The sequence below is a fragment of the Cydia fagiglandana genome, chromosome 24, assembly GCF_963556715.1.
Source record: "Cydia fagiglandana chromosome 24, ilCydFagi1.1, whole genome shotgun sequence".
NCBI classification, from domain to species: domain Eukaryota; kingdom Metazoa; phylum Arthropoda; class Insecta; order Lepidoptera; family Tortricidae; genus Cydia; species Cydia fagiglandana.
In genome coordinates this window covers 3,845,603-3,870,356 of record NC_085955.1, presented here as the reverse complement: position 1 = coordinate 3,870,356, position 24,754 = coordinate 3,845,603, and the positions used below count along the sequence as shown (strand labels likewise).

At 37.1% G+C, this 24,754-nt stretch overlaps 1 protein-coding gene across 4 annotated transcripts in view; it reads right to left on the bottom strand.

Moving 5' to 3' along the window:
- The window catches only part of LOC134676266 (programmed cell death protein 4), a 37,871-nt gene that overhangs the window by 11,650 nt on the left and 1,467 nt on the right, over nucleotides 1–24,754 (bottom strand). For all 4 annotated transcript variants that reach the window (XM_063534633.1, XM_063534630.1, XM_063534632.1 and 1 more), the window contains exon 2: nucleotides 17,534–17,694. In XM_063534633.1, coding sequence (XP_063390703.1) covers nucleotides 17,534–17,694 — 161 coding nt within the window. The remainder of the gene's footprint in view (nucleotides 1–17,533; nucleotides 17,695–24,754) is intronic.

Below are 24,754 nucleotides of genomic sequence, written 5' to 3'. Positions count from 1 at the left end.
GATGTTGTTTCCATATAGATATTTGTCGATATGGAAAATAGGAAACATCGATACTTTACTAACAAATATTTAGACGACAATCCGAATTTACTTCGTATGGAAGTTAGCTTGTAAATATGAAACCAAATACAATAACATCATATGTGACGTCCCACGGGTAAAGGTAGGTACCTTATGGCGGTTGGCGCTTACGCTATTCTTAACGCCGCTCCAATATTATTGCAGCTCTATGCGACGTAAGTGCCAGCCGCCTTAAGGTACCTTTTGCCGTGGGACGTCACATACATTTTGTCACTGTGTTTGTGTTCTCTTAACTCATTTGCGACCCCAATGCTAGTTTAAAGACAGTTAACAGTACTAATTATCAACACTATTAACAGTACCAATTAGATCCAAATGGGGTAACTCATAAACCGAGGAAAGGTTTCGTATTCGAGGTAGCTAATGAAACAGATAGTTTAATATGATCGTACGAGTATACTAACAAAACGTGAATGTTTTTTTTTCTACACGTATTTTAACCGATTCGTTGCGTGTTCCATTTTCGAAAACTTTTGGCTGTGGCGCGGAACAATCATTTCATGACACGGCAGCCATGCCATGCGCCATCCATAGAATATACACGCCTACCGTGTCATCAGCCATGTGTAAAAAACATTGATGACACGGCAGGCGTGTCATCAGCACCGAATCGGTTAATTATTCATAATGTTTAATGGGCATTATTATTAATATATCATTATTAATTTTAAATAAAATAAGAGGAAATGTCAATTTACCCAAAAAAGTAAGTGTTCTTGCAATCTACAAGTGAAGAACTATTTTCTGTAAGTATCATTTTTTATAAAGGCTCAAATGGGACTGGGCCGGCCACGTCTATCGCATGCATCCGGATAGGTGGGCTTATAGCCATCACCAAGTGGATGCTGGCAAAGAAGCGTGGGCGGGTTAGGACTAGGAGGAGATGGCGAGACGACTTTGACACCTTCCTTTACAACTGGTCCACAGTGTTTCGTCCAGAACAAGCTAGGTGGACAAAAGTCGTTATCAAATTATCTCTAATGAGTCATTAGATATGATAAACAACATGTTGAAACCCCCAAACCCATTAATAGATTATGTCTAACTTTCTAATTTTACGAGTCATAGGGTGCAGAAGTCAGCTAATGAGGTAAGTGCAATTGCACAATTAAATCAGTTGCAATTTTGTGATGCGTTCAACAACATCTCTTACAAGTAAAACGTTATTTTATGAAAAGTTTTGGTAATAGATCTTATAACTGAAGGTAAGCACTTTATATTTTTCATAAAAACATGTTCATATCAGTTGTAATAATGCTCGTATAGAGCAATAAATATGCACTTAAAAACGTGGTGTTTTTTTCTTCATTTTAGAACTTTGATAGACTAGCAAATACTTGACACCGCTTGACACCGGTCTAGATTTTTGATATTATTTACTTGCATAATTCTAGTTTATGATGGTGTATATTTCATTTTGCAGAAATTTGCATAACATTTTTTTTTCTTTTTTTTTGCAGAACACGTTTTCTCTATTTTAAGGAAGGGGTTTTTGAAGAATGGATAAATAAGGGGAAAAACGACGAAAATTTCCACCTTTATCAGTTTATATTGGTAAAATATGAGTTACGAGATTTCAAAGAAGAGTCTGAGAGACGGTTGAAAAATATTTTAAGCAGTTATTCATCAAAACTGAATACCAAGTGGAATAGTGCGTCAAGATTTAAAGAAGCAATTTGTGGAAAAGTTTAAAAGTGTTATGGATTGCCAAACAAGTGTACATAACTAGACCAAGTGCATCAACGTCGTCTGAAAATGTTAATCCTGCAGGAAGACCCAAATTAAACTTCATAAGTTCCCCTTTTAAAACGAAAAAAACGCGGAGTTAAAGATCTGGTACAATTACGTACCTACCTATGTTTTAACTGCTGCCGAAATTCCGATTGATTCGTGATCGGCAGAAAATAGAACACGGCAAAAATGTTTAAAAAAAATTAGAGAAAGTCCATATAAGCCAACGTAGTCTTGTTCTTACGACAGCAGTAGGTACTTCAATGAATTCTAGGCAGCTAAGTGTTAATGAGGCATTAGCATATTATATTGAGTCAAAATCGACAAATACAAACTTACAAGCAGACTAAAATGTGATCAATGAAGGCTGATTATCATAAATATTCATCATATCATTATTTGTCCAATGCAAAAGGTACAAGCGTGTTATATCCTTTAGAAGAACTTTAAAAAACTTACGCAAAACAAGGAAAACAATTATTATTCTGATATAATACATGAGTTAGAACAGATTATTAGGTTATTAATAATTAACAGATTAATTATTAATAATAAGTTAAGTTTTAATTAATTTTCTATATTATATTTCTATTTTTTTGTATATTTTTAAGTAAATAGTATGAAAATAATGTATCTAAAGAACTGTAAAATTTTGTTTATTATTTTGTTAATAAATAATTTGCAAAAATATATATAATTAATTTAAATATATATTTTATTTTAATTTTTTTACGTTTTTTTCATGGTATTTTAAAATTTTTAGTAAATTATATTTAATTGAACAATACTAACCATAATACTACCCAAAAACACAAAAAAATAATTTTGTCCACCTAGCTTGTTCTAGACGAAACACTGTGTGGTCGGAGGAAGCACAAAATCGGGAGTTATGGAGAACCAGAGCGGCTACCGCGAAAACCGAAATTCGCAAATTGCGGGGACCTTTCTCTTTTACTCCAATGAAGGCGTAATTAGAGTGACAGAGAAAAATCCCCGCAATTTGCGAACTTCGATTTTCGCGGTTATAGCCCAGGGGTGAGGCCTTTGCCCAGCAGTGGGACACTCATAGGCTAACAATTTTTGAAGTGAAAACTTCTTTAGCGGCGCTGAGCACTTTTTGAGGTGGGGAAAAAATTATGAACTCGATACAGCGTAACGCGTAACGAAACGCTGACGTCATGTGTCACGGACAATGTTATTCACCAAAGAACTTTAGTCATAACGTATCATAATCAGGTCAATTATTTAAAACTGGACTTTTATATTAAGCACTAAAGCTCAATGTTCTAATTTTGTACGGGCTGAAGTACGAGGATCTCACAGTTACATTCTAACTTTATATCACTCAAATATAATTCAATAAAGCTACTTCTTGATGAAATCGCTAATAAAAGTGAACTCTAGTACTGGTGAATAAAACTCAAAATATCATGACATATTTTAAACAATTAACGCTACAAATTTATGCTCACTGGCCAGCAATTTCGGAACTAAAGTTTTTCAATAGAAAGGAGGATGGGTCAATTATACATAGTGCTGCAGACATTTTGGACTAGTCATTGAGTTTTCACTTTTAGGCGAAGCAACACAATTTTTGACTCCGAAACTTTGTTTGGACTAGTTAGGAGGTGAACATATCAAAAGTCCCCGGCCATAGCCCCGGTGCTGGGGGGTAGAGGGGGGTAAGAAGGTCGAATTTTTCGGTTTTTCATTCATATCTTGAAAACTTTGCGTCTTAGCTACATGACTACTAAGACAAACCGAAAGCTGATAAAATTAGTTACAAGTTTTATCCAGTCAAGTTTTTCGTTATCTTGAATAGTTTTTGAGATACCCACTCTTGAAAGTTTATTTAGGGCTTTCAATTTTATCTTGATATCTACACTAGTGAAGCTGCTAGGCCGTGTTTGGTATCATTTTCATATAAATCGGGGGTGCTGAATTCATTTTTGGTATCACATTGACACCATTCCTAAGAAAAACCGGGCAAGTGCGAGTTGGACTCGCGCACGAAGGGTTCCGTACCATAATGCAAAAAAAAAACAAAAAAAAAAGCAAAAAAAGCGGTCACCCATCCAAGTACTGACCACTCCCGACGTTGCTTAACTTTGGTCAAAAATCACGTTTGTTGTATGGGAGCCCCATTTAAATCTTTATTTTAGTCTGTTTTTAGTATTTATTGTTATAGCGGCAACAGAAATACATCATCTGTGAAAATTTAAACTGTCTAGCTATCACGGTTCGTGAGATACAGCCTGGTGACAGACGGACGGACGGACGGACGGACAGCGAAGTCTTAGTAATAGGGTCCCGTTTTACCCTTTGGGTACGGAACCCTAAAAAAACATATAAACTTTAAACAAATACCTTTTTTTTTTCAATTCCTTTTCACACTTATCGGTTCTTATCTTGCTCGGCCGGCCGGTGTGATAACAGATGCGCTCAGCTTGTAATTTTTTTGCAATCGTTATATGCATAATGCTGTTTACGAATTAGATGTGTTTTAAGTGTCTATTGTATATTTAATTATTTAAGTACTGCGGAATGGAGTATCGAGACAAACCATGCTGGTTTAACGATGCTCTTGGATCAAAATATTATGTAATTGTGATTTATCTCTAATAAATAAATAAATAAATAAATAAACTTAAACCGCTCAACCGATTTAATTGAAATTTGGTATACAGATATTTCGAGTCCCAAGACAGGACATAAGATACTTTTTATCTCAATAATCATCCTTCAATGTTGTGAAATGGAGTATGGGGGGAATTCAACTTCGTCGACGAAACTGAATTCCTGAGGTTAATACTGCTTAAGGTAAGGTTTGAAGTCATGTTTGGTATAATTTTCATCTAAATACAGACGTATACCATCCTAAAGTTTATCTAAACCGGTTCAGCGGTTATTGACTCCCCATACAAACATTCACACCACTTTTCACACCCTCAAAAGATGCTTTTGGTTATAAAATCTATCCTATGTCCTGTGTCGAGACTGAAACTATTTCTATACCAAATTTCAACGAAATTGGTTCAGTGGTTTAAGCGTGAAGAGGGATTAAAAAACATATTTTTTTAAATTTTGATTTTACTTTGGAATCGTGTCAATGTGATACCATAAATGAATTCAGCACCCCCGATTTATACGAAAATGATACCAAACATGGCCTAACAGCTTCACTGATGTAGATATCAAGATAAAATTAAAATCCCTAAATAAACTTTCAAGAGCGGGTATCTCATTTTATCATCCCATGCAAGATATCGAAAAACTTGACTGGATAAAACTTGTAACTAATTTTATCAGCTTTAGTCATGTCGCTAAGACGCAAAGTTTCCAAGATATCAATGGAAAACCGAAAAAATCGACCTTCTTATCCCCCTCTACCCCCCAGCAGCGGGGCTACAGCCGGGGACTTTTGATATGTTCACCTCCTAACTAGTCCAAACAAAGTTACGGACTCAAAAATTGTGTTCCTAGCATTTCCCTCTACAACGTTTTTTGAGCATTCATTTCCTGACCTATTCTGTCGGCACTCCCGGAGTGCAACCCGTTGTTTTTTTATATGATGACGTACAGCGACACAAATCGCCTATAAAACAATTCTCATTTCATAATACTTAAGACTCGCTCGCGCGCCAAGTGTGAAGCGTCTCAAATCCAAAGATAACAGATATCGACCGCGTCAGACCCAGTTACCGGCACACGTGCATATTTTATACGGACGAGTCTACGACAGAATAGGCTGCTCGGTAAACAAGCCAGCGAATAGAAAAAACCGGGCAAGTGCGAGTCGGACTCGCGCACGAAGGGTTCCGTACCATAATGCAAAAAAAAAGAAAAAAAAAGCAAAAAAAAAAACGGTCAACCATCCAAGTACTGACCACTCCCGACGTTGCTTAACTTTGGTAAAAAATCACGTTTGTTGTATGGGAGCCCCATTTAAATCTTTATTTTATTCTGTTTTTAGTATTTGTTGTTATAGCGGCAACAGAAATACATCATCTGTGAAAATTTCAACTGTTTAGCTATCACGGTTCGTGAGATACAGCCTGGTGACAGACGGACGGATGGACGGACGGACAGCGAAGTCTTAGTAATAGGGTCCCGTTTTACCCTTTGGGTACGGAACCCTAAAATCATGTGCTGTGTCCTTACAGGACGTCAGTTAAACTAACCCAATAATATATATACCACCTGTAAAACTGGTTTGTGATATGCTATAAATTATTCTATTCATGTATTTGAGCGTTTTTGTACATTCACGCCTCATTCATGAAAAATGTGTCCCAAAATTTTGTATGAAAAAATATTTTTCCAGTGCGTCACGCTCATACAAATAAAAAAAATATTCATACAAAAATGTGACGATCTGGAAAGGAAATCTTGGGACACATTTTTTCATGTAGGTATGGAATGAGGCTTGAATGTACAAATGATTCTGAGTAAAGGCTCCTCTTCACGTTGGGCCAACGGCAACGCCAACGAGAGACGCAGCCATGCGGTAGAATGAGATAGTAATATCACTTGCTCCCTCTAACGCATAAATGCGGCCCTCGTTGGCGTTGGCCCAACGTGAAGAGGAGCCTTAAAATGAGCCCAAGAAGTCGATATTTTGAAGACATTAATGTAATGTACTTTTTTTTTAGATAACGCTAATATCTGTGTTCTATAGCTGATGATGATAGATGTTTGACGACCAGTCTGGCCTAGTGGGTAGTGACCCTGCCTGCGAAGCCGATGGTCCTGGGTTCGAATCCCAGTAAGGGCATTTATTTGTATGATGATACAGATATTTGTTCCTGAGTCATGGGTGTTTTCTATGTATTTAAGTATGTATTTGTATATTATATATATCGTTGTCTGAGTACCCACAACACAAGCCTTCTTGAGCTTACTGTGGGACTTAGTCAATCTGTGTAAGAATGTCCTATATTTATTTATTTATTTATTTATGTTTTTAACCCTAGTAAGTACAGGGTTGTGATCTTGGCGCTCTGGGTTGGAAGGTCATGGCAGTCCTTTCATAAAAACGAATACCTATGCCAATTCTCGGGATTAGTTGTCAAGCGGACCCCACACTGAGAGAAAAGTACAACAAAAACACACTTAGAATTACAAAAATAAACTTAATCCGGGGACAAGGAGAGTTAACTAATAGGAACAAATTGACTTTTGCAATTTCTATTAGTTCTTGTAATTTCTATTATCTGTTTGTTGAAATTATTTTGGGATTACTGAGCTGTTTGTAGAAATAAATAAACTTTACAGAAATAGTGAAACGTCCATAATTATTACTAAAACTTCATTTTTTCCCCTAGTACAGAACTGTTTTTAGGGTTCCGTACCCAAAGGGTAAAACGGGACCCTATTACTAAGACTTCGCTGTCCGTCCGTCCATCCGTCCGTCTGTCACCAGGCTGTATCTCACGAACCGTGATAGCTAGACAGTTGAAATTTTCACAGATGATGTATTTCTGTTGCCGCTATAACAACAAATACTAAAAACAGAATGAAATAAAGATTTAAATGGGGCTCCCATACAACAAACGTGATTTTTGACCAAAGTTAAGCAACGTCGGGAGTGGTCAGTACTTGGATGGGTGACCGTTTTTTTTTTGCATTATGGTACGGAACCCTTCGTGCGCGAGTCCGACTCGCACTTGCCCGGTTTTTTTTAAATTCCTGGTGATGATTTTTCTCTCAGTGCAGGCTCCCAAGAGCCGTGGTATACTGCAAAACGTAATTCAAGACCAAAAAAGTAAGAAATGTTACCACTTTTTTACTAGCGCGTCTTGTATTTATGTACAAATAAGTAAATAAAAGTACCTTTTTAAATAGTAAGAGTAAAATTACTAATGAATAAATTATCTTCGCGTGATTATTTATCAAAATGAATTTACTATCTTACAAACAAATTATTGCAATGGCAACATTTTCTTACTTTTTTTGGTCTTGAATTACGTTTTTAAGACTAGATAATACATCTTATACAATGAATGAATCTTTGGTATACATAAGGCCGGTGAATAGCTTCGGTTCGCAACCAAGGCCCTAGATGCGAAAGGCCTAAGCATATTCCTTACGCTAGTCGAACGCCAGCGAATTGTTCGCTCGACCAGCGCTAGGTCACGATAACTCGCCTAAGAGTGGTATTCCACCAGACCAATTTCTTTGTTCAATGTGAGACGCAATACACATTGGACAGGTGGAATACCACCATAAAAAGCAACCACACTGAGAGAAAAATCATCACTAGGAATTAAAAAACAGTTCTGTACTGGGGGAAAAAATGAAGTTTTAGTAATAATTATGGACGTCTCACTATTTCTGTAAAGTTTATTTGTTTCTACAAACAGCTCAGTAATCCCAAATATAATTTCAACAAACAGATAATAGAAATTGCAAGAACTAATAGAAATTGCAAAAGTCAATTTGTTCCTATTAGTTAACTCTCCTTGTCCCCGGATTAAGTTTATTTTTGTAATTCTAAGTGTGTTTTTGTTGTACTTTTCTCTCAGTGTAGTGACACTCCTGACTTCGGGCAAACTCGGCTCCGTTCGGCCCAGCATTGCTCCAAGCAATTATTAGGGTTGGCACCACTTGATGTCCCGTTGCTTGCATGACACATTGAATTTTGACAACGCTAAATAGCCGGAAGGTATAGTGCCATAAGTTAGAAAGGGATATCATGATTCGACCCTGAATCGCTGTCAAACTTCGGTTTTGTAGGAAGTGTCCTTTCTGTACGGTATAGTACTATTGATAATGATGTCCTCCCAGACGCATCCGTCGACGGCGACACCCAGACAAATCAGTATCAGGTATTCAGTAAAGCCTGACGTGCATGGGCTCGAACGTGACTTGCGAAACCGAGTTTTGTTTTAAACTTCCGGCCGCAAGACGTGCAGTAAAGCTCGCCATTTGAGTCGTAAGTGTATGTGTAGGAGGGCTTGGGCCGAGATTTTCTTACTACTACTTGATGATGATGATGATGGGATCCTGTTATCCCTCATCAGGGACATAGGGCTCTCAGAAGGGTTCTCCACTGTTGTCGATCCTGCGCTGTCTCGACTTTCTTCCAGTCGAGGCCAGCGGACGCCACCTCTTTGTTGACTGTGCGCCTCCAGGTGGTACGTGGTTACTGCTACTTACTATGACTTATTCTGTGACGCAACACAGCTCATGTTACGCTGGTCCACATGCCTCGCGCAACCTTCGCGAACGCTAGCCCGCGGCGGGTTCAACGACCCCCGCTGTAGGGCACGCGGCCGCGCAAACATAGCTATTATTAGACGAGAAAAACACCAGCGAAAAACACCGGTGACAACTCGACGCCCATTCATTGCAGTTTAATATGCAAGATGCAATGATATACAGGGTTATTTTTGGACCGTTAGCCATATTGTGCGAGGTGATTAGGTAGGTCATACTGAACTTTTCCTATGGGACCAACCCCGAGATCCCAAAAAAAAATTTGGTATCGTCTTGGGTCGTCCCATTCGTTTTTCGTCAAGTTCTCAAATTAGTCCTATTCTGCTTTCGTCACTCATTCTACATTGAAAGCCACCGACGATTGTGACGAATGCAGAATGAGTGACAAAAGCAGAATAAGACTAATTTAAGAACTTGACGAAAAACGAATGGGACGATCCAAGACGATACCAAAAATTTGGCCTTCCCATAGAAATCTCTCGCATGTAATGATAGCACCTATAGCACAGAATAAATAATAGTACTAAGTACAGAAGACTCACTCTCTAACAAAACGAGTCTGTTACGATCAGCACAGATATGGCCGCTAGGTGGCGACAGCGCCACGCGCGGCTTATGGCAAACCCCAAAATTGGGGCCGAACGGATGTACTTTTAGCTACCTGTAGCAAAGCGACGAAATCGCGGAGTGAGGCACGCCCGGTTAGAGGGAGCAAGTGATATTGCTATCTCATTCTACCGCATGGCTGCGTCCCTTGGAGTGGCCGGCGTTGGCCCATCGTGTAGAGGAGCCATAAAGATACAGACTTTACTTAAGGTGATCTGTGGCACTGCTGGCATCAGCGTAGCTTGCATTCAAAACTCCAATCACGCATTCATGCACCGACGTTGCGACGCCTTGCGAAGGCAGAGTTAACCTCGAAAGCCCCAAGGTCCTACCTATAGTACTTATTCAGTTCAATGAAATTTAACTCATATTCGATTGGAACAGAGTTGCTTTTGCTTTGTACCGTTCTGTTTTTAAACAACGCAAAATCAACTCTATCTCCTACACTAAAGGTTCAAATTTCTGTGGCAAATTTTGCATTATTAATTAGTATGGCAGGGCCTTAACATCAACATCAACACTGATCATAGTTGATCTCTATGTGTTTAAAATAAGGTTTACAAATAGTAAATGGTGAATGTTACCGTAGACGTCAAAGATATGTGTACACTTTTAGCCTTATAACAAAGGAGTAAGGTGCAAAAGTGTAAACATATTTTTGACGTCGAAGGTACCTAATGTCATCGACTGTCATTGACCCGTGTTGATACGCGTCGCACGCGCACGTCACATTGTAAGGGCTGCCAAAAGGGACAGTACAGTCAGCCGTGTAAAAATATTTAAATGGCTGTTAAAATAATCAAATTAAAAATTTTAAAACATAAACAAAACTATTAAACTATATATGTCAGTATTTTAAAGGTGAAACTCATCAACACCTTTACTTTATAAGAACATAAGTATTTTACTTATAACATAACAAATCCGTATCCGTACGAATTAGTGATATATGTAAAAAAAAAAGCTATAACTTCCTACGTCAGTGGTTCCCAAAGTTGACTGGGCTGGGTTGCCAGATCGAAAGGCGCTAAAATCGGGAGAAAATATAATTTTTTCGGGATTTTGGGACTTAAGTCAGGAAAAAAAATTCAAGTAATTGTATTAAAAACAACGAAACATTTTTTACATTTACATTATTGGCACTACGTCAGCTGCTCTGCCCATAGACGTTTTTATATAAATATAGTATAAATTCTTTGAGATCTTGAACAAACCAAAAACTCGACGCGGGTCGCTCGCTCGCTTGACTATAGGTCGGAACTTGAAATTGTTGTTTTATAACGTGAAGCTGTTTTTCGGGACAATTTTCACTTTGTCGGGAATCGGTAACACATGCTATAAATCGGAAAAATCCCGCCAAATCCCGGCCATCTGGCAACCCTAGCTGGGGCTCCAACCCACCTAACAAAACTGCCAAATTCGGGACCCACATATTGGCAGTCTTAAAAAGGGCATAAAATGTAATTGGCAACGCTCAGATACCCTAGTAGTTTCAGGTGCCACAAAATATTGGGTTATTCCCAACAGTTACCACCAAGTTGTTACCACTGGTATATTATTTATACTGCTTTTATTCATATTGAACTCTAAAGCTGACCACTGACTAACAGTCCGCCGGACGATGTCGGCCGGTCAGTTGTTCGGAACTGTCAAATTTTTGTTCTAACTGACAGGCCGATATCGTCAGGCGGCCAGTTAGTCAGTGGTCGGCTTAACAAAATATTGGTGGTAACTACTGGGAATAAAATACCCACCTTTTACCAGTGGTAACTATTGGGAAACATAATTCCCAGTAGTCACCACCAACTCGGTTTGGTGGTAACTACTGTAAAAGGTGGAAAAAAATTCCCAGTAACTGGTAACGACTTGGTGGTAACTAGTGGGAATAACCCAAAATATTCGCTCGCGACCTACCAATGTAGTTTGGAGTTAGTTTGGGAAATATGGCCGTACCTGACTCCCGTTAAGATTGTTTACCCTTTTTCTAATGCTAAAAAAGCGGCCAAGTGCGAGTCGGACTCGCGCACGAAGGGTTCCGTACCATAATGCAAAAAAAGGCAAAAAAAACGGTCACCCATCGAAGTACTGACCCCGCCCGACGTTGCTTAACTTCGGTCAAAAATCACTTTTGTTGTATGGGAGCCCCACTTAAATCTTTATTCTGTTTTTAGTATTTGTTTTTATAGCGGCAACAGAAATATATACATCATCTGTGAAAATTTCAACTGTCTAGGTATCACGGTTCGTGAGATACAGCCTGATGACAGACGGACGGACGGACGGACGGACAGCAGAGTCTTAGTAATAGGGTCCCGTTTTACCCTTTGGGTACGGAACCCTAAAAACGAAGTATAGTTAAACTTTCAAATTTAACTTACAAATTCATCGTAAACCATAAAATTGTACGAATGTATTTTTTCAGCGCGCGTTCAGTTCTGGCGTTCTGTTCTAAATATATCTTGTATCAGCAATATCTCGCATGTGGGGCGTTTGCGAGCCAAATGAAACGACAATAACAAACAAACTGTAACGAGATAATAAACCGCGACACACAGTCTGAGATATTGACCGTCCGAAGATAAAAGAGCGTATATGTATGTATATATGACATATATAGTACATTCCAAACCATACTACCAGTGGGGAGACACTCCTGACTTCGGTCGAACTCGGCTCCATTCGGCTCAGTATTGCTCCGAGCAATTATTAGGGTCTGGCACCACTTGACTTCCTTGTGCGTGCACGACCAGATAAGATAATCACTTGAATTTTGACAACCCTAAATAGCCGAAAGGGATAGTGCTATATATTAGAAAGGGATAGCATGATTCGACCCTGAATCGCTGTCAAACTTCGGGTTTGTAGGAAGTGTCCTTTCTGTACGGTAGTACTATTATTTATTCTGTGATACCCTTATAAATGGGTGAATCAACTTTTAGAATAATGATATCGTGTCCCTAGCAAAAAAAAGAAACGATTTATCAAAAACCATATTGATTTTTTTACTTTTTTGTTAAGCAGGCATTATTAGATCCATAAGTATTTAATTAACACATTAAAGTTAACAACTTGGTCAAAGTTACATTTTATATGGAAACGCAGCAGAAAATAGGCAAAAAAAAAATAGCGTGTCCCGATTTTTGTATGCGAGAAAACATTTTTCTAGTGCGTTACCGTACAAAATGTAACTTTTTTAAGTCGGCCTTAGGAGGCTTGTATGGCTGGCCATACAAATGAAAAATCCAAAATTTGCCATTGAATTTTGAACCCATAGTGTAGGAAATAGAGTTGATTTTGCGTTGTTGGAAAATTGAACGAAACAGAGCAAAAGCAACTCTCTTCCAATTGAATAGGATTTAAATTTCATCGAATTGAAGAGGTCCTATATGTAGGACCTTGGGCCTTAGGAGGATATGATCAAGTTGTTAATTTCAATGTGTTATTTATAAATACTACTTATGGATCTAATAATGCCCGTGTAAAAAAAAGTTCAAAAATCAACATGGTTTATTGAAAAATCGATTTTTCTTTGCTAGGGAGTCTAAGGACAAGAAATCAAGTGTTCTAAAGGGGCCCACTAATTAACAGTCCGCCGGACGGTGTCGGCCTGTCAGTTGTTCAAAATTTTGTTCTAACTGATAGGCCGATACCGTCCGGCGGACTGTTAATCAGTGGGCCCCTTTAAAGTTGATTCACCCAAATACAATATTTTGCTTGAAAACCCCCACAAAATAAATGTTGTTGTAAATTTATTTAATTTATTTAATAATTAAAACTTAAATCTATCATTACTATTAGGTTTACCTAATACGATAGATTAGCGACAAACCAATAAGGGGTGGCCCTTAAACCGTTAAGGCCCACTTGCACCATTCCACTAAACCGGGGTTAGCCGGTTAAACCTGGAGTTGCTATGGTTACCAGTACAATTTGACACTAAGTTAACGGTTTAACCGCTTAACCCCGGGTTAGTGGAATGGTGCAAGTGGGCCTAAGCGGTTAAACCGTTAACTCAGTGTCAAATTGTAACTGGTAACCATGGCAACCCCAGGTTTTACCGGTTAACCCCGGGTTAGTGGAATGGTGCAAGTGGCGCTAATCAGAGTTATTGACAATAATTTAACCTCTAGCCGGCCATACGGCAACCCTTGCCAAGCAAAATAAAATTTTATTTTGTCAACACAAAGTTCAAATTAGGATGGAACAGGAGACCTTTTTATAGGTCTCTGGGCGGCTAGAGGTTAAACTGGAGCATTCCACGGGCTGTCCCGTACAAACGCATTTTATTTCCTGTGTTGCGACTTTTTTCTCGGCATTTAAAGCAGGCGATTATTTTTCTGTGCATATTTTTGACGATTTGTCATAGAAAAGGAAACTCTTATACCTTTAAATCTTCAGAAACTTCGCGTTTGTACGGGACAACGGTAGACAATTTCATGGAATGCTCCAACTGCATTCAACCGTGCTTCGTACAGTCGCCACCGCAGATATATCGGAGCGGCCAAGGTGTTCACAATATCTGAACACGCGCTCTAACTCCCTGACAATAGGGGCGTGTTCAGATATTTGTGAGCACCTTGGCCGCTCCGATATATCTGCGGTGGCGACTGTACAACAGTTGTAAAATATTAGTAAGTACATATTGCAACAATGTCCCGCCGTGCCACGGTCCCCGCCCACGACCGCTACGCAATAAATATAATTTAATGAACGTATTGTTTTAAGTTTATCAGTAGCGGTTAACTTTAAGGCCCTGTACACAATGGGCCAGCGTGGGCCAGTCTGGGGGACGCATTTATGCGTTAGAGGGAGCAAGTGATATTGCTATCTCATTCTACCGCATCAAAAACAGCAATGTAATGAAACTCGCATACGAGTTCTCGCATGTCTAAATGAGCCCTTAGCCTGCTGTAAACTAGGGATGCCACGAATATTCGGCAACTATTCGGTATTCGGCCTATTCGGCCACTTTGCCGAATATTCGGTATTCGGCCGAATACCGAATACCTGTTGCACCTACCTAAAAAGAAAAATTACACAAAAAAACAAGTGCAAGACGGACTCGCGTTCCAAGGGTTCCGTACATTACACAATTTTTAACAATGTATTTTTTTATGTGAAACGTGAGTGAAATCTCTTTAAAAATCCGTAGGGGTCGGATCAAAAACTAAGTAATTAAGTCCGACTCACGCTTGACTGTACATTTCTAATAGGTTTTCCTGTCATCTATAGGTCTAGACCTATTTAATGTAATATTTTCAAAATTTTAGACCCAGTAGTTTCGGAGATAAAGGGGGGGGGGAATGGTCATTTTTTGCCTATTCTCTTGAATTACTTCTAAACTGTTTATTCCAAAATTATAAAAAAAATATATTTGAGATCCTTACAATAAGCTCTTTCATTTGATATGTAACATGATATAGTTTGAAAAACTTTATTTTATGATTTTCTCATTTACCCCCCAAAAGTGGCCCCCGTGTTTAAAATTCATTTGTTTACGTTACATGTCCGTATTTGGGTGACAGACGGACAGACAGACAGACAGACAGACAGACGCACGAGTGATCCTATAAGGGTTCCGTTTTTTCCTTTTGAGGTACGGAAGCGGAACCCTAATAACCAAAATCTAGGTATATAATGTATTCATGGAAAGTTAGTTAAATACCATGGTACGTTTTTGAGCATTTGTTGACTACAGAATATTTTATATTTATCATGGGTCTGATTTGATTGACTCTAACTACATTAATTGATTCTGTTCAACAAAAAAATATATGTTAGCAAAATGTGTGACTTGTTGGCGAACAGTTTTCATAATAAACTCAAAATGTTCGCATTTCATGCCGAATATTCGGTCGCCGAATATTCGGTATTCGGCCGAGAGGTGGGGCCGAATATTCGGTATTCGGCCAAATTCACTATTCGGGGCGTCTCTACTATAAACATTTAAAACGCAAAACGTTGATTCAAGTGTGTCGAACGTCGATAACGCTGTTTGGTCGCCAAGGTCGATGATATCCGATTAAAGATAATCGAACCGTGTTACTTTACCTTTTTTATGTAATTCTATTGATTATACTTCTCAGGTTATTAAATGTGAATTTTATTTGCATCGTTTGATAGGTCAAATGGATTATCGTTTAGAAAAATACGAATGTTTAACTATTTAGTAAAAAACTTAAAATTAACTATTTTACAACAAGAGATCAAAGTTTGATATTTCTTCGAGTGCTTATTTTGAGTCCGTGCAAGTGAAAGATTCTATAATAAATCTAATTTAGAATCTTGAGCGTAGTAAGGGATTCAAAAGCGCACGAGATGTAAATAACTTTGATCTCGTGTAGTACACAAAATTTTTCACCCTAAGCAGTGAGAACATACCTAGAGGGACAGAGATAATAGAACCCAAGTATATCGAACTTGTATTAGACCCCGCATGTTGAAATGACATTTGACTATAAAGGTCACTTGAGGGGCTCAGTGAGCAAAATCGCATTTTGCTCACTGTTTTTAAGAAGCAAAGTACCCTTGTTCAAGCTGCTGAGGTGAAAACTATCTTGTTTGTGTAGGTCCTTTTACAGCCTAAACGAATATTATACCCAATTTTAATGAAGTTCATATTTGACATAGTTTAAATCCTTCTTATTGACACCGAACATTGTATGAAGTTCTGAACCAAATTATAACTATTTTGACATCTCTCTTTATTTATACAACTAATTTATGCAATCGAATTTATCAGTTAACTGTTGGTGATTTCTAGATTTCTTTTGTTTTGTTACTTTTTTGTGGTATTTTACAAGCTTTTATTTAGTTTCACCTGACCGTTGTCTGTCTGTCTGTGTGTAATCAAATCTTGCAAGTTAAATTTGATCAATTTCCCGGTTTCTGATTGAGCTGAAATTTTGCATACATACGTAAGTCGGGTGACAATGCAACATTATGGTATCATCGAGCTGATCTGATGATGGAGACCGGAGGTGGCCATAGGAACTCTGTGATAAAACAACGGAACCTAATTGTGTTTGGGGTTTTTAGAATTGTCTCGATGAGTATTAGTTGCCTGTGGAAAAAAAAGTACAGTCGGCGATAAAAGCTTGTACCAAAAATGAAATTTTTGCCAAAAACTTATTTTATTATTGTATTTGCATGGCTTTTGTCTATCTATATCAGCAAATAAAGATCTGAATACTCCATTCACCAAACTATGGTCTACCAGCTTAACTATAATATTCATTATAGATCAGAAACGCGCATGGGACGCTTTTAAAATAGCAATATCCATAGACTACGAAGACCAAAATCGAGAAAAAACTGTCCAAAAATTTAATTTAGCAAGGAGCAGCACCAGGGCCTCATGAGTTACGAGAAGGTATCGTTGACCGGCCGGCTGCAGCGTATGAAAGTGGCGTGGTTGCTCGCGTATTTCGGTTACTTTTTGCCTTAGGGTGGTATTCCATCTATCCAATATATTCGTATATTACGTCTTGGCTACGTCGCATTAAGTCGTGATTAAGACTTCGTACACCAAACTATAACTGCATACTTTGCACTATGTACTCCCGACTCGATTATAAATATTATAATATTCATTATAGCGTTGCTTGTTAGTCTCCAGGCTACTGTGGCCAAAAACGAGAAAAAACTGTCCAAAAAGTGAATTTAGCAAGGAGCTAGTACCAGGACCTCATAATTTATGAGAAGGTGTCGTTGACCGGCCGGCTGCAGCGTATGAAAGTGGCGTGGTTGCTCGCGTATTTCGGTTACTTTTTGCCTTAGGGTGGTATTCCGTCTGTCCAATGTAGATTGCGTCTCACATTTTGCTTAATGAGAGAGTGAGACGCACTGACTTTGGACAGGTGGAATATTCTGTATTTTGTAATAAACTAGTACTCACAATGATCTCCTCAGGGTCAGCCTCCACTATGACCTGCTTGAACTCGATGTCTCCATTGGCTACGGCTTCCGAGTCGTAGTTGGGGTCATTCTCGTCTTCCATGTACTCCTCCAGGAGTTCGGAGCCCGGGGCTCCCCATACGCCCTTGCCGCCGGCGCCTCCTGTACCAAACATAAAAATAAAAACTATAGTACTATACCACTGGTAACTACTGGGAAAAAAAATCCCACCTTTTACCAGTGGTAACTACTGGGAATAAAATTGAACCAGTGGTAAAAGGTGGGAAAAATATTCCCAGTAGGTAGTTACCACTGGTAACAACTTGCTGGTAACTAGTGGGAATAACCCGGTATTTCAAAAACTTGCTATTGTTAGACCAAGAAAAGTCTGCAACGATTTTGATAGCATATATAATAATTATATTAATTATGCAGTGCAGGTGTTATGTATATAGAAGTTTGACGTTTAAAATAACACTTGCAATGCCTGTTTATACTATCAAAATCATTGCAGACTTCTCTTGGTCTGTTCTAGACATCCTTGCACAGCTAAATCACAGAATAAATAATAGTACTACCATATAGAAAGGACACTTCCTACAAAACCAAAATTTGACAATGGGTTTTGGCGGCGCGGTCGTGTAACTCTTAAACCCAGGAACTGCTTTATTTTTCCCGGGTAAAGAAACCTGGCGCAGACCTATCAGAATTCAGAAGAATAAGAGTGCATTTCCTAGAAATAGTAAATGGGTAACCTACTTTAATAGAATAGAAAGACATTCAACACCACAATATTCTGGCATTTGCCCAGGAAAATTGCATTTTACTTGCTGCTGTTATGATAATTTATATTCATGCATACAAAAAATTCAGCCTATATGCACAAAACAGATAAGTACAGAAGTCAATCACATGTATGTACTTTACTTTGGCTACAAATATAATGACCACCAAAAAATACTTTGGTACCCTAAATAAAAAAATCATGCTTACCAAAAAAAATTAATGAACACCAAAAAAATAAGCCCTAAAAATACAAAAGAACCACCATTTTAATTACGACTGCACTTCAAATTGTATTCAAATACCAAATATATTGAATGATCACCAAAAATCATTAATGATCACCAAATCTTGAAGACCAAATTAATGCGATATTTTCACCTAAATAAACCACTATGATTACCAAAAAATGTATACATATTACCAAATAAAGTAAACTGATGCCAAAATTACTAGCCCCTCCCGCTCAACCCCCCGTAGCCCGACCGCATACCTGAACCTAATCTACTTTTGTTTATATAATAATATATATAATATGTTTATTGCTTTCATATTGGTGTTTATACAGATGTTCTTAACTAATAATGTTCCACAATATGACACCCTGTAAGGGTATTGCAATGTTATCTAACACATAAAACAATTATACAAGTTACAGAATACACAACAAATAGTAGTCGCAAAAAAATTGTTTATAGTATATATATGCCTATTTATGGTATTTATTATCATCGAAAAATTCTTGTATAGAATAAAAACAATTACTTATTAAATAAGTTTTTAAGTGACCTACAAATTTCTCATATTTAAATTCTTCTGCTATTTCTTTAGGAAGATTGTTGAAAATTCTTATAGATATGCTATAGGGACTTTTATTACTCATTTGTAAATTACTGGCAGGAAGGGCAATCTTATTTTGATTTCTTAAGTTCAAGTTACTAGTATGACGGTCTTTAGTTTTCCTATATAGGTCGGGATGTTTTCGTACAAATTTGCATGTTTCTAAGATGTAAAGGGATGGTAAAGTTAAAATATTTAATTTTTTAAAGTAAGGTCTGCAACTTTCTTGATTTTTTATGTTACTTAATATTCTAATACACCTTTTTTGCAGTATGAACAAATCTACACTATTTGTGCTGTTACCCCATAATACAATCCCGTATTGGAGTTGGAGCCATGTCTGTGTAAATGCGTGATAAGCACTAAGAGCTGTTTTCTAGTAGTATTTCGTTATGCTGCTAGAAAAGTAAGTTAAATTGCTATCAGGTAAGTGTATTAGGTTAGTTTAGCACTGCGACCCTTACAGAAACGAAATGGTACTAGAAAAGTAGGTTAGGTTAAGTTTCAACTTCTACCCATACAGATACGAAATGCTACTAGAAAAGTGGGTTAGGTTAGGTTTGAACTGCGACCTTTACAGAAACGAAATGCTACTAGAAAAGTGGGTTAGGTTAGGTTTGAACTGCGACCCTTGCAGAAAAGAAATGCTACTAGAAAAGTGGGTTAGGTTAGGTTTGAACTGCGACCCTTACAGAAAAGAAATGTTAATAGAAAAGTGGGTTAGGTTAGGTTTGAACTGTGACCTTTACAGAAACGAAATGCTACTAGAAAAGTGGGTTAGGTTTTTTTTTTTTTTTATTATGCATGGGTTTACTCATGGCCACAGACTAGCCGAGGCGTAGACGTGGCCTACGATGGAGCGAGCTCGCCCAGAAGGTGCCTGTTCACTCTTGATTTGAAGGTGGGTTAGGTTAGGTTTGAACTGCGACCCTTGCAGAAAAGAAATGCTACTAGAAAAGTGGGTTAGGTTAGGTTTGAACTGCGACTCTTACAGAAACGAAATGCTACTAGAAAAAGTGGGTTAGGTTAGGTTAGAACTGCGAATGTTACAGAAATAAAATGCTACTAGAAAAGGTGACGAAGTGGATTAATTAATTTAATAGGATAACGATATATTAAATATTTGCACATTTTTAATTAAAACTACAATTATGGCGGTCATTTACTATTTTTGGGTTTACAGTGATTATTTTGGAGTCATTTGCTTTAATAGGATAGCAAGATTTAAAAATTTGGTTATCATTTTACATTAAAATGGAGTTCTAATTTTGGTGGTCATTTACTATTTTTGGGTTTACAATAATTATTTTGGTGTTATTTTCTTTAATAGGATAGCAAGATGTAAAAATTTGGTTATCATTTCACATAAAAATGGGGTTTGAAATTTGGTAATCATTTACTATTTTTGGGTTAATAATGATTAGTTTGGTGTCATTTCCTTTAAAAGGATAGTAAAATGTAATAAAATTGGTAATCATTTCACATTAAAATGGTGTTATAATTTTGGTGATCATTCATTATTTTAGGGTGGTAAAATAGATTTTTTTGGTATTAAATTTTATTAAATCTGGTGATCAGTTAAATAGCAGCTCTTTACTTTTCATACCTACGGTCGGCGGTCGCTAGGGTTGCGATTGTTGCGAACTATGACTTATGCACAAAAAAACTATCGTGGTAGTGGCACTCGTATCCATCGTATCGTATCTCGTATCTAGTTGTTTGATTTATTGTTGAGGATGAAACGGGAGGAATGGAAATATAAATTAATAATGACATTAATAACTCAAATAGCTATTTTCATTTTAATGTCATTGTTATATTACAGATTTGCCACAGAAAATATCTTGCGATGATTTCGAGTTTGGCGAAATGCACGATTATTATATTTTAAAGTGTAATAAATTCGCATTCTCATGTACAATGTAATAAATTCGCATACGCATTCTCTCTGAAACCACTGGTAGCTTAAAAAACGACAATTCACCGGTTAATGTTGAATTTAAACAACCGTCCACTGTACAGTTATAATAACTTTTTGTTTTGTTTCTCCATTATTGCACAAAAAAGTTCACAGACGCGTGTCTCAAGCGGATGGCACTCGCGCTCGCACTGGTCCCAACTGGTCCGAGATATCGTGTCCGTGAGCAGTGTCTATGTGTGCGTTGCTCGAGCGCGCTTTGTATGTAGATTGATTTCTGTACCTATCTCTTTTGTGCTATATGCGTCCCACTGCTGGGCACTGGCCTGCACGAGAGGACTTGGGCTAGAAACCACACTGGTTGCGGACTTCCACAGACAAGACATCCTCTAGATCAGCCATTATCAAAGTGTGTTCCGCGGAACCCTAGGGTTCCGCGATACCCCTGCAGGGGTTCCGCAAGAATTTAGAACACTATGCTTTAGTCTCCACGAAAAATTTTAGGTTAGGTTAAAATTATGTACAATGTAGGGTTCCATCAAGTATTTCGCTTTCCAAAAGGGTTCCGTCAAAAAAAGGATTGAGAACCGCTGCTCTAGATGGACCTTAGAGCAATTATTTCATGAAAACGATGCTGCCAAAAATACAGGGGAGCGGGGGACGAGGTGAGCGAGTCCCGTGCCGTAATTGGTCCGTTCAGACACTTAGGCGTCACACAAAGACACTTGATCGAAAATGGAGTAAAACTACCGTATATTTGTGGCAGAGGGGGTAGCGCGACTATGCTCAGTCTGGAGGATGTCTTGTCTGTGGGGACTTCACATACACATTTGGATTTCTTAATGGATGTATGGCGTAGGGCTTGTGCATAAATCACGCGAGGTTCGATAGGGGGTCACGAAAAAATCACGATAGATCACGTTGGGGGAGGGGGGTATAAGGAAACCTCACGTGTATTTTTCTACCCTGAACGAAACTAAGAAATAAAACCTACCACATGTGTAGCTACTTTTTCTCGGTTTCGTTAAACATAAATCTTCACTCTGCACTTCAAAATAGCGAGTCTAATTTTCCATATACAATACTATTTATCTTTAAAAAAGGTCGAAAGAAAAAAAAAAAAATACACGTGAGATTGTGTGGGGGGAGGGGGGTAGCCAAAAACCTCACGAAATATCACCAAGGGGGAGGGGGGGTCAAAACGTAGCCGAAAACACCTCGCGTGATTTGTGCACAACCATGTATACAGGTTTCCTCACAATATTTTCCTTCACCGAAAAGCTATTAATAATTATCTTCCTACTAGGTATATATACTATAAATTATATTCCTACTTAAGTATATTCAAGCATATGCATAAATGTCATAATGTTTGTGAGTAATATTATATCAGTTGTTTACCATTTTAAAATTATTTTCAATCAAATATAGCTCTTAAAAGTTTAACAATATTAATAATTCTTGTATGTTGTGTGTTCTAGGTATTTAAGATAAGTGAAGGTATTATTAGTGAGTATATTATTAAACATTGTTTTTGTTGCACTATCAGGGATTTGGTTATCTTGTCAACGGTCTATAAATGTTGTAATTATCAGGTTGGAGGTAATTTGTTATATAACTTTATGAAATTAAGAGTGAAAAAATAAAACCGGCCATTTGCTAGTCGGTTTCGTGCACGAAGAATTCCGTACCATGTGGCAAAAACGAAAAAAATAAGTTATTGGCAAAAATTTCATTTTTGGTACAAACTTTTATCGCTGACTGTACTTTTCTTACGACAGACAACTAATACTCATTAGGACAATTCTAAAAACCCCAAACACAATTAGGTTGCGTTGTTTCATCACAGAGTTCCTATGGCCACCTCCTGTCTCCATCATCAGATCAGCTCAATGGTACCATAATATTGCATTGTCATCCGATTTATCTTCTTCTTCTTCTTTGATTACAGACAGACACGACAATGGTCAGGTGAAACTAAATAAAAGCTTGTAATAAAGTTTGTTGTATGGGAGCCCCACTTAATATTTATTTTATTCTGTTTTTAGTATGTGTTGTTATAGCGGCAGTATAAATACTAATTGGTACGAGCCGGAGTTTGAACCCGCGACCTCCAGATTGAAAGTCGCATGGTTTTACCACTAGGCCACCAGCGCTCTTGGTGGGGGTCCCTTTGTTTCCCATAAAGTTTTAAGTCATAATGTATTGTTTGCCATATTATCGTTAGTCATAAAACCGTTAACTTTTCAGGATTTTCGTAAGGTTATTCTATAGATAGGTTAGGTTAGGTTAGGTTTGTTTTATGGCAATCCTGAAAAGTAAAACAATACATTATGACTTAAAACTATTTGGGAAACAATAGAGACCCCTCTTGGTGAGGTATCCAAAATAGATAATAAGAAATTTTAGTTTAGGATTCCTTTTAACTAAAATGTAAGTTACATACATTATTTGTTACTAGACTAGTTTAATTTGGTCTGGTTACAAGACTAGACTACTTGTATAACGAACCAGAGATGGGCATTAATCGATTAACTTTTTAGTTAACTAATCAATCGATTAAAAATATCAATCGTCATTTTTTAATCGCGATTAATTTAGTTGCGATTAAATTAGTTGTGAGAATGTACAACTAACAACTAAATTAGTTTTAGTTTCAATCGACTAAATTTCACGGTTAAATCTATATTAAAACTATGTCACTACCCTTGCCATCTTCAGCATCTGTCGAGAGAGTTTTTTCATATGCCACAATGATGAATCTCCCTAAATAAAATAGGCTCTCAGATCATCTATTTGAAGAAAGAGTAGTATTGAAAACGAACTTAAAAAAGTAAACATATTCTATAGATTATTTTACTCGTGTTGTATTTGTTGTGAGTACTCTAATTTTTAAGTACATTTATATGGTTATATTTATGAGCAAATTTTGATTATGTAGTTTATTATATGCAGAGCTTGATATATTGTATTGAATGTTATACTTTATATATAATGGGTAAAGAAAGTACATAGTAAAAAAATATTTACCAATGATTATATCCTTTATTTTTAAACCTATCACAATATTGGAAATGTGTCTGTTTTATTAATTATAAACATTTTTTTTATATTACTCACTGATTAAATTTATATTACTTATATTACTCACTGATTAAATAATAAGTAAATGTCACAAATGCAAAACATACTTCGCAAATTTTAATTGAGCATGCATAATGTTATGTACAAACATGTTGATTATTTATAAGCTTTTTTGATTTTTTGATACTTTTTGCTTTGAATGTTTCATATACAAAGTTTGATTTATTATAACTGTGTGTTTTTTAATGTTTTATATCATAACATATGATATGAACATTTTATCGTATATAGAACGTTGATTTGATATTTTTTTTATTTTAATTATTATTTTTACGATTGACATTGATTAACAACAAAATACAAAGTTTTATTTATAAAATTGTGTTTTAAGTGTCAATGCACAAAGTACCCAATCTTTATTTACCCTTAGATAAGAGAAATTTTACACTCCATAAAAATGGTCAAAATATCGCAAGTAACACATGTGCTATTTCATTTTTATACATGCGTTAATAAGTCCTAATCTGCTGGCTGTCAACATAGCCATACCGAGGTTTTCCATTTAATTTGCTTCTAACATTAGTCGCGGAAAAAATA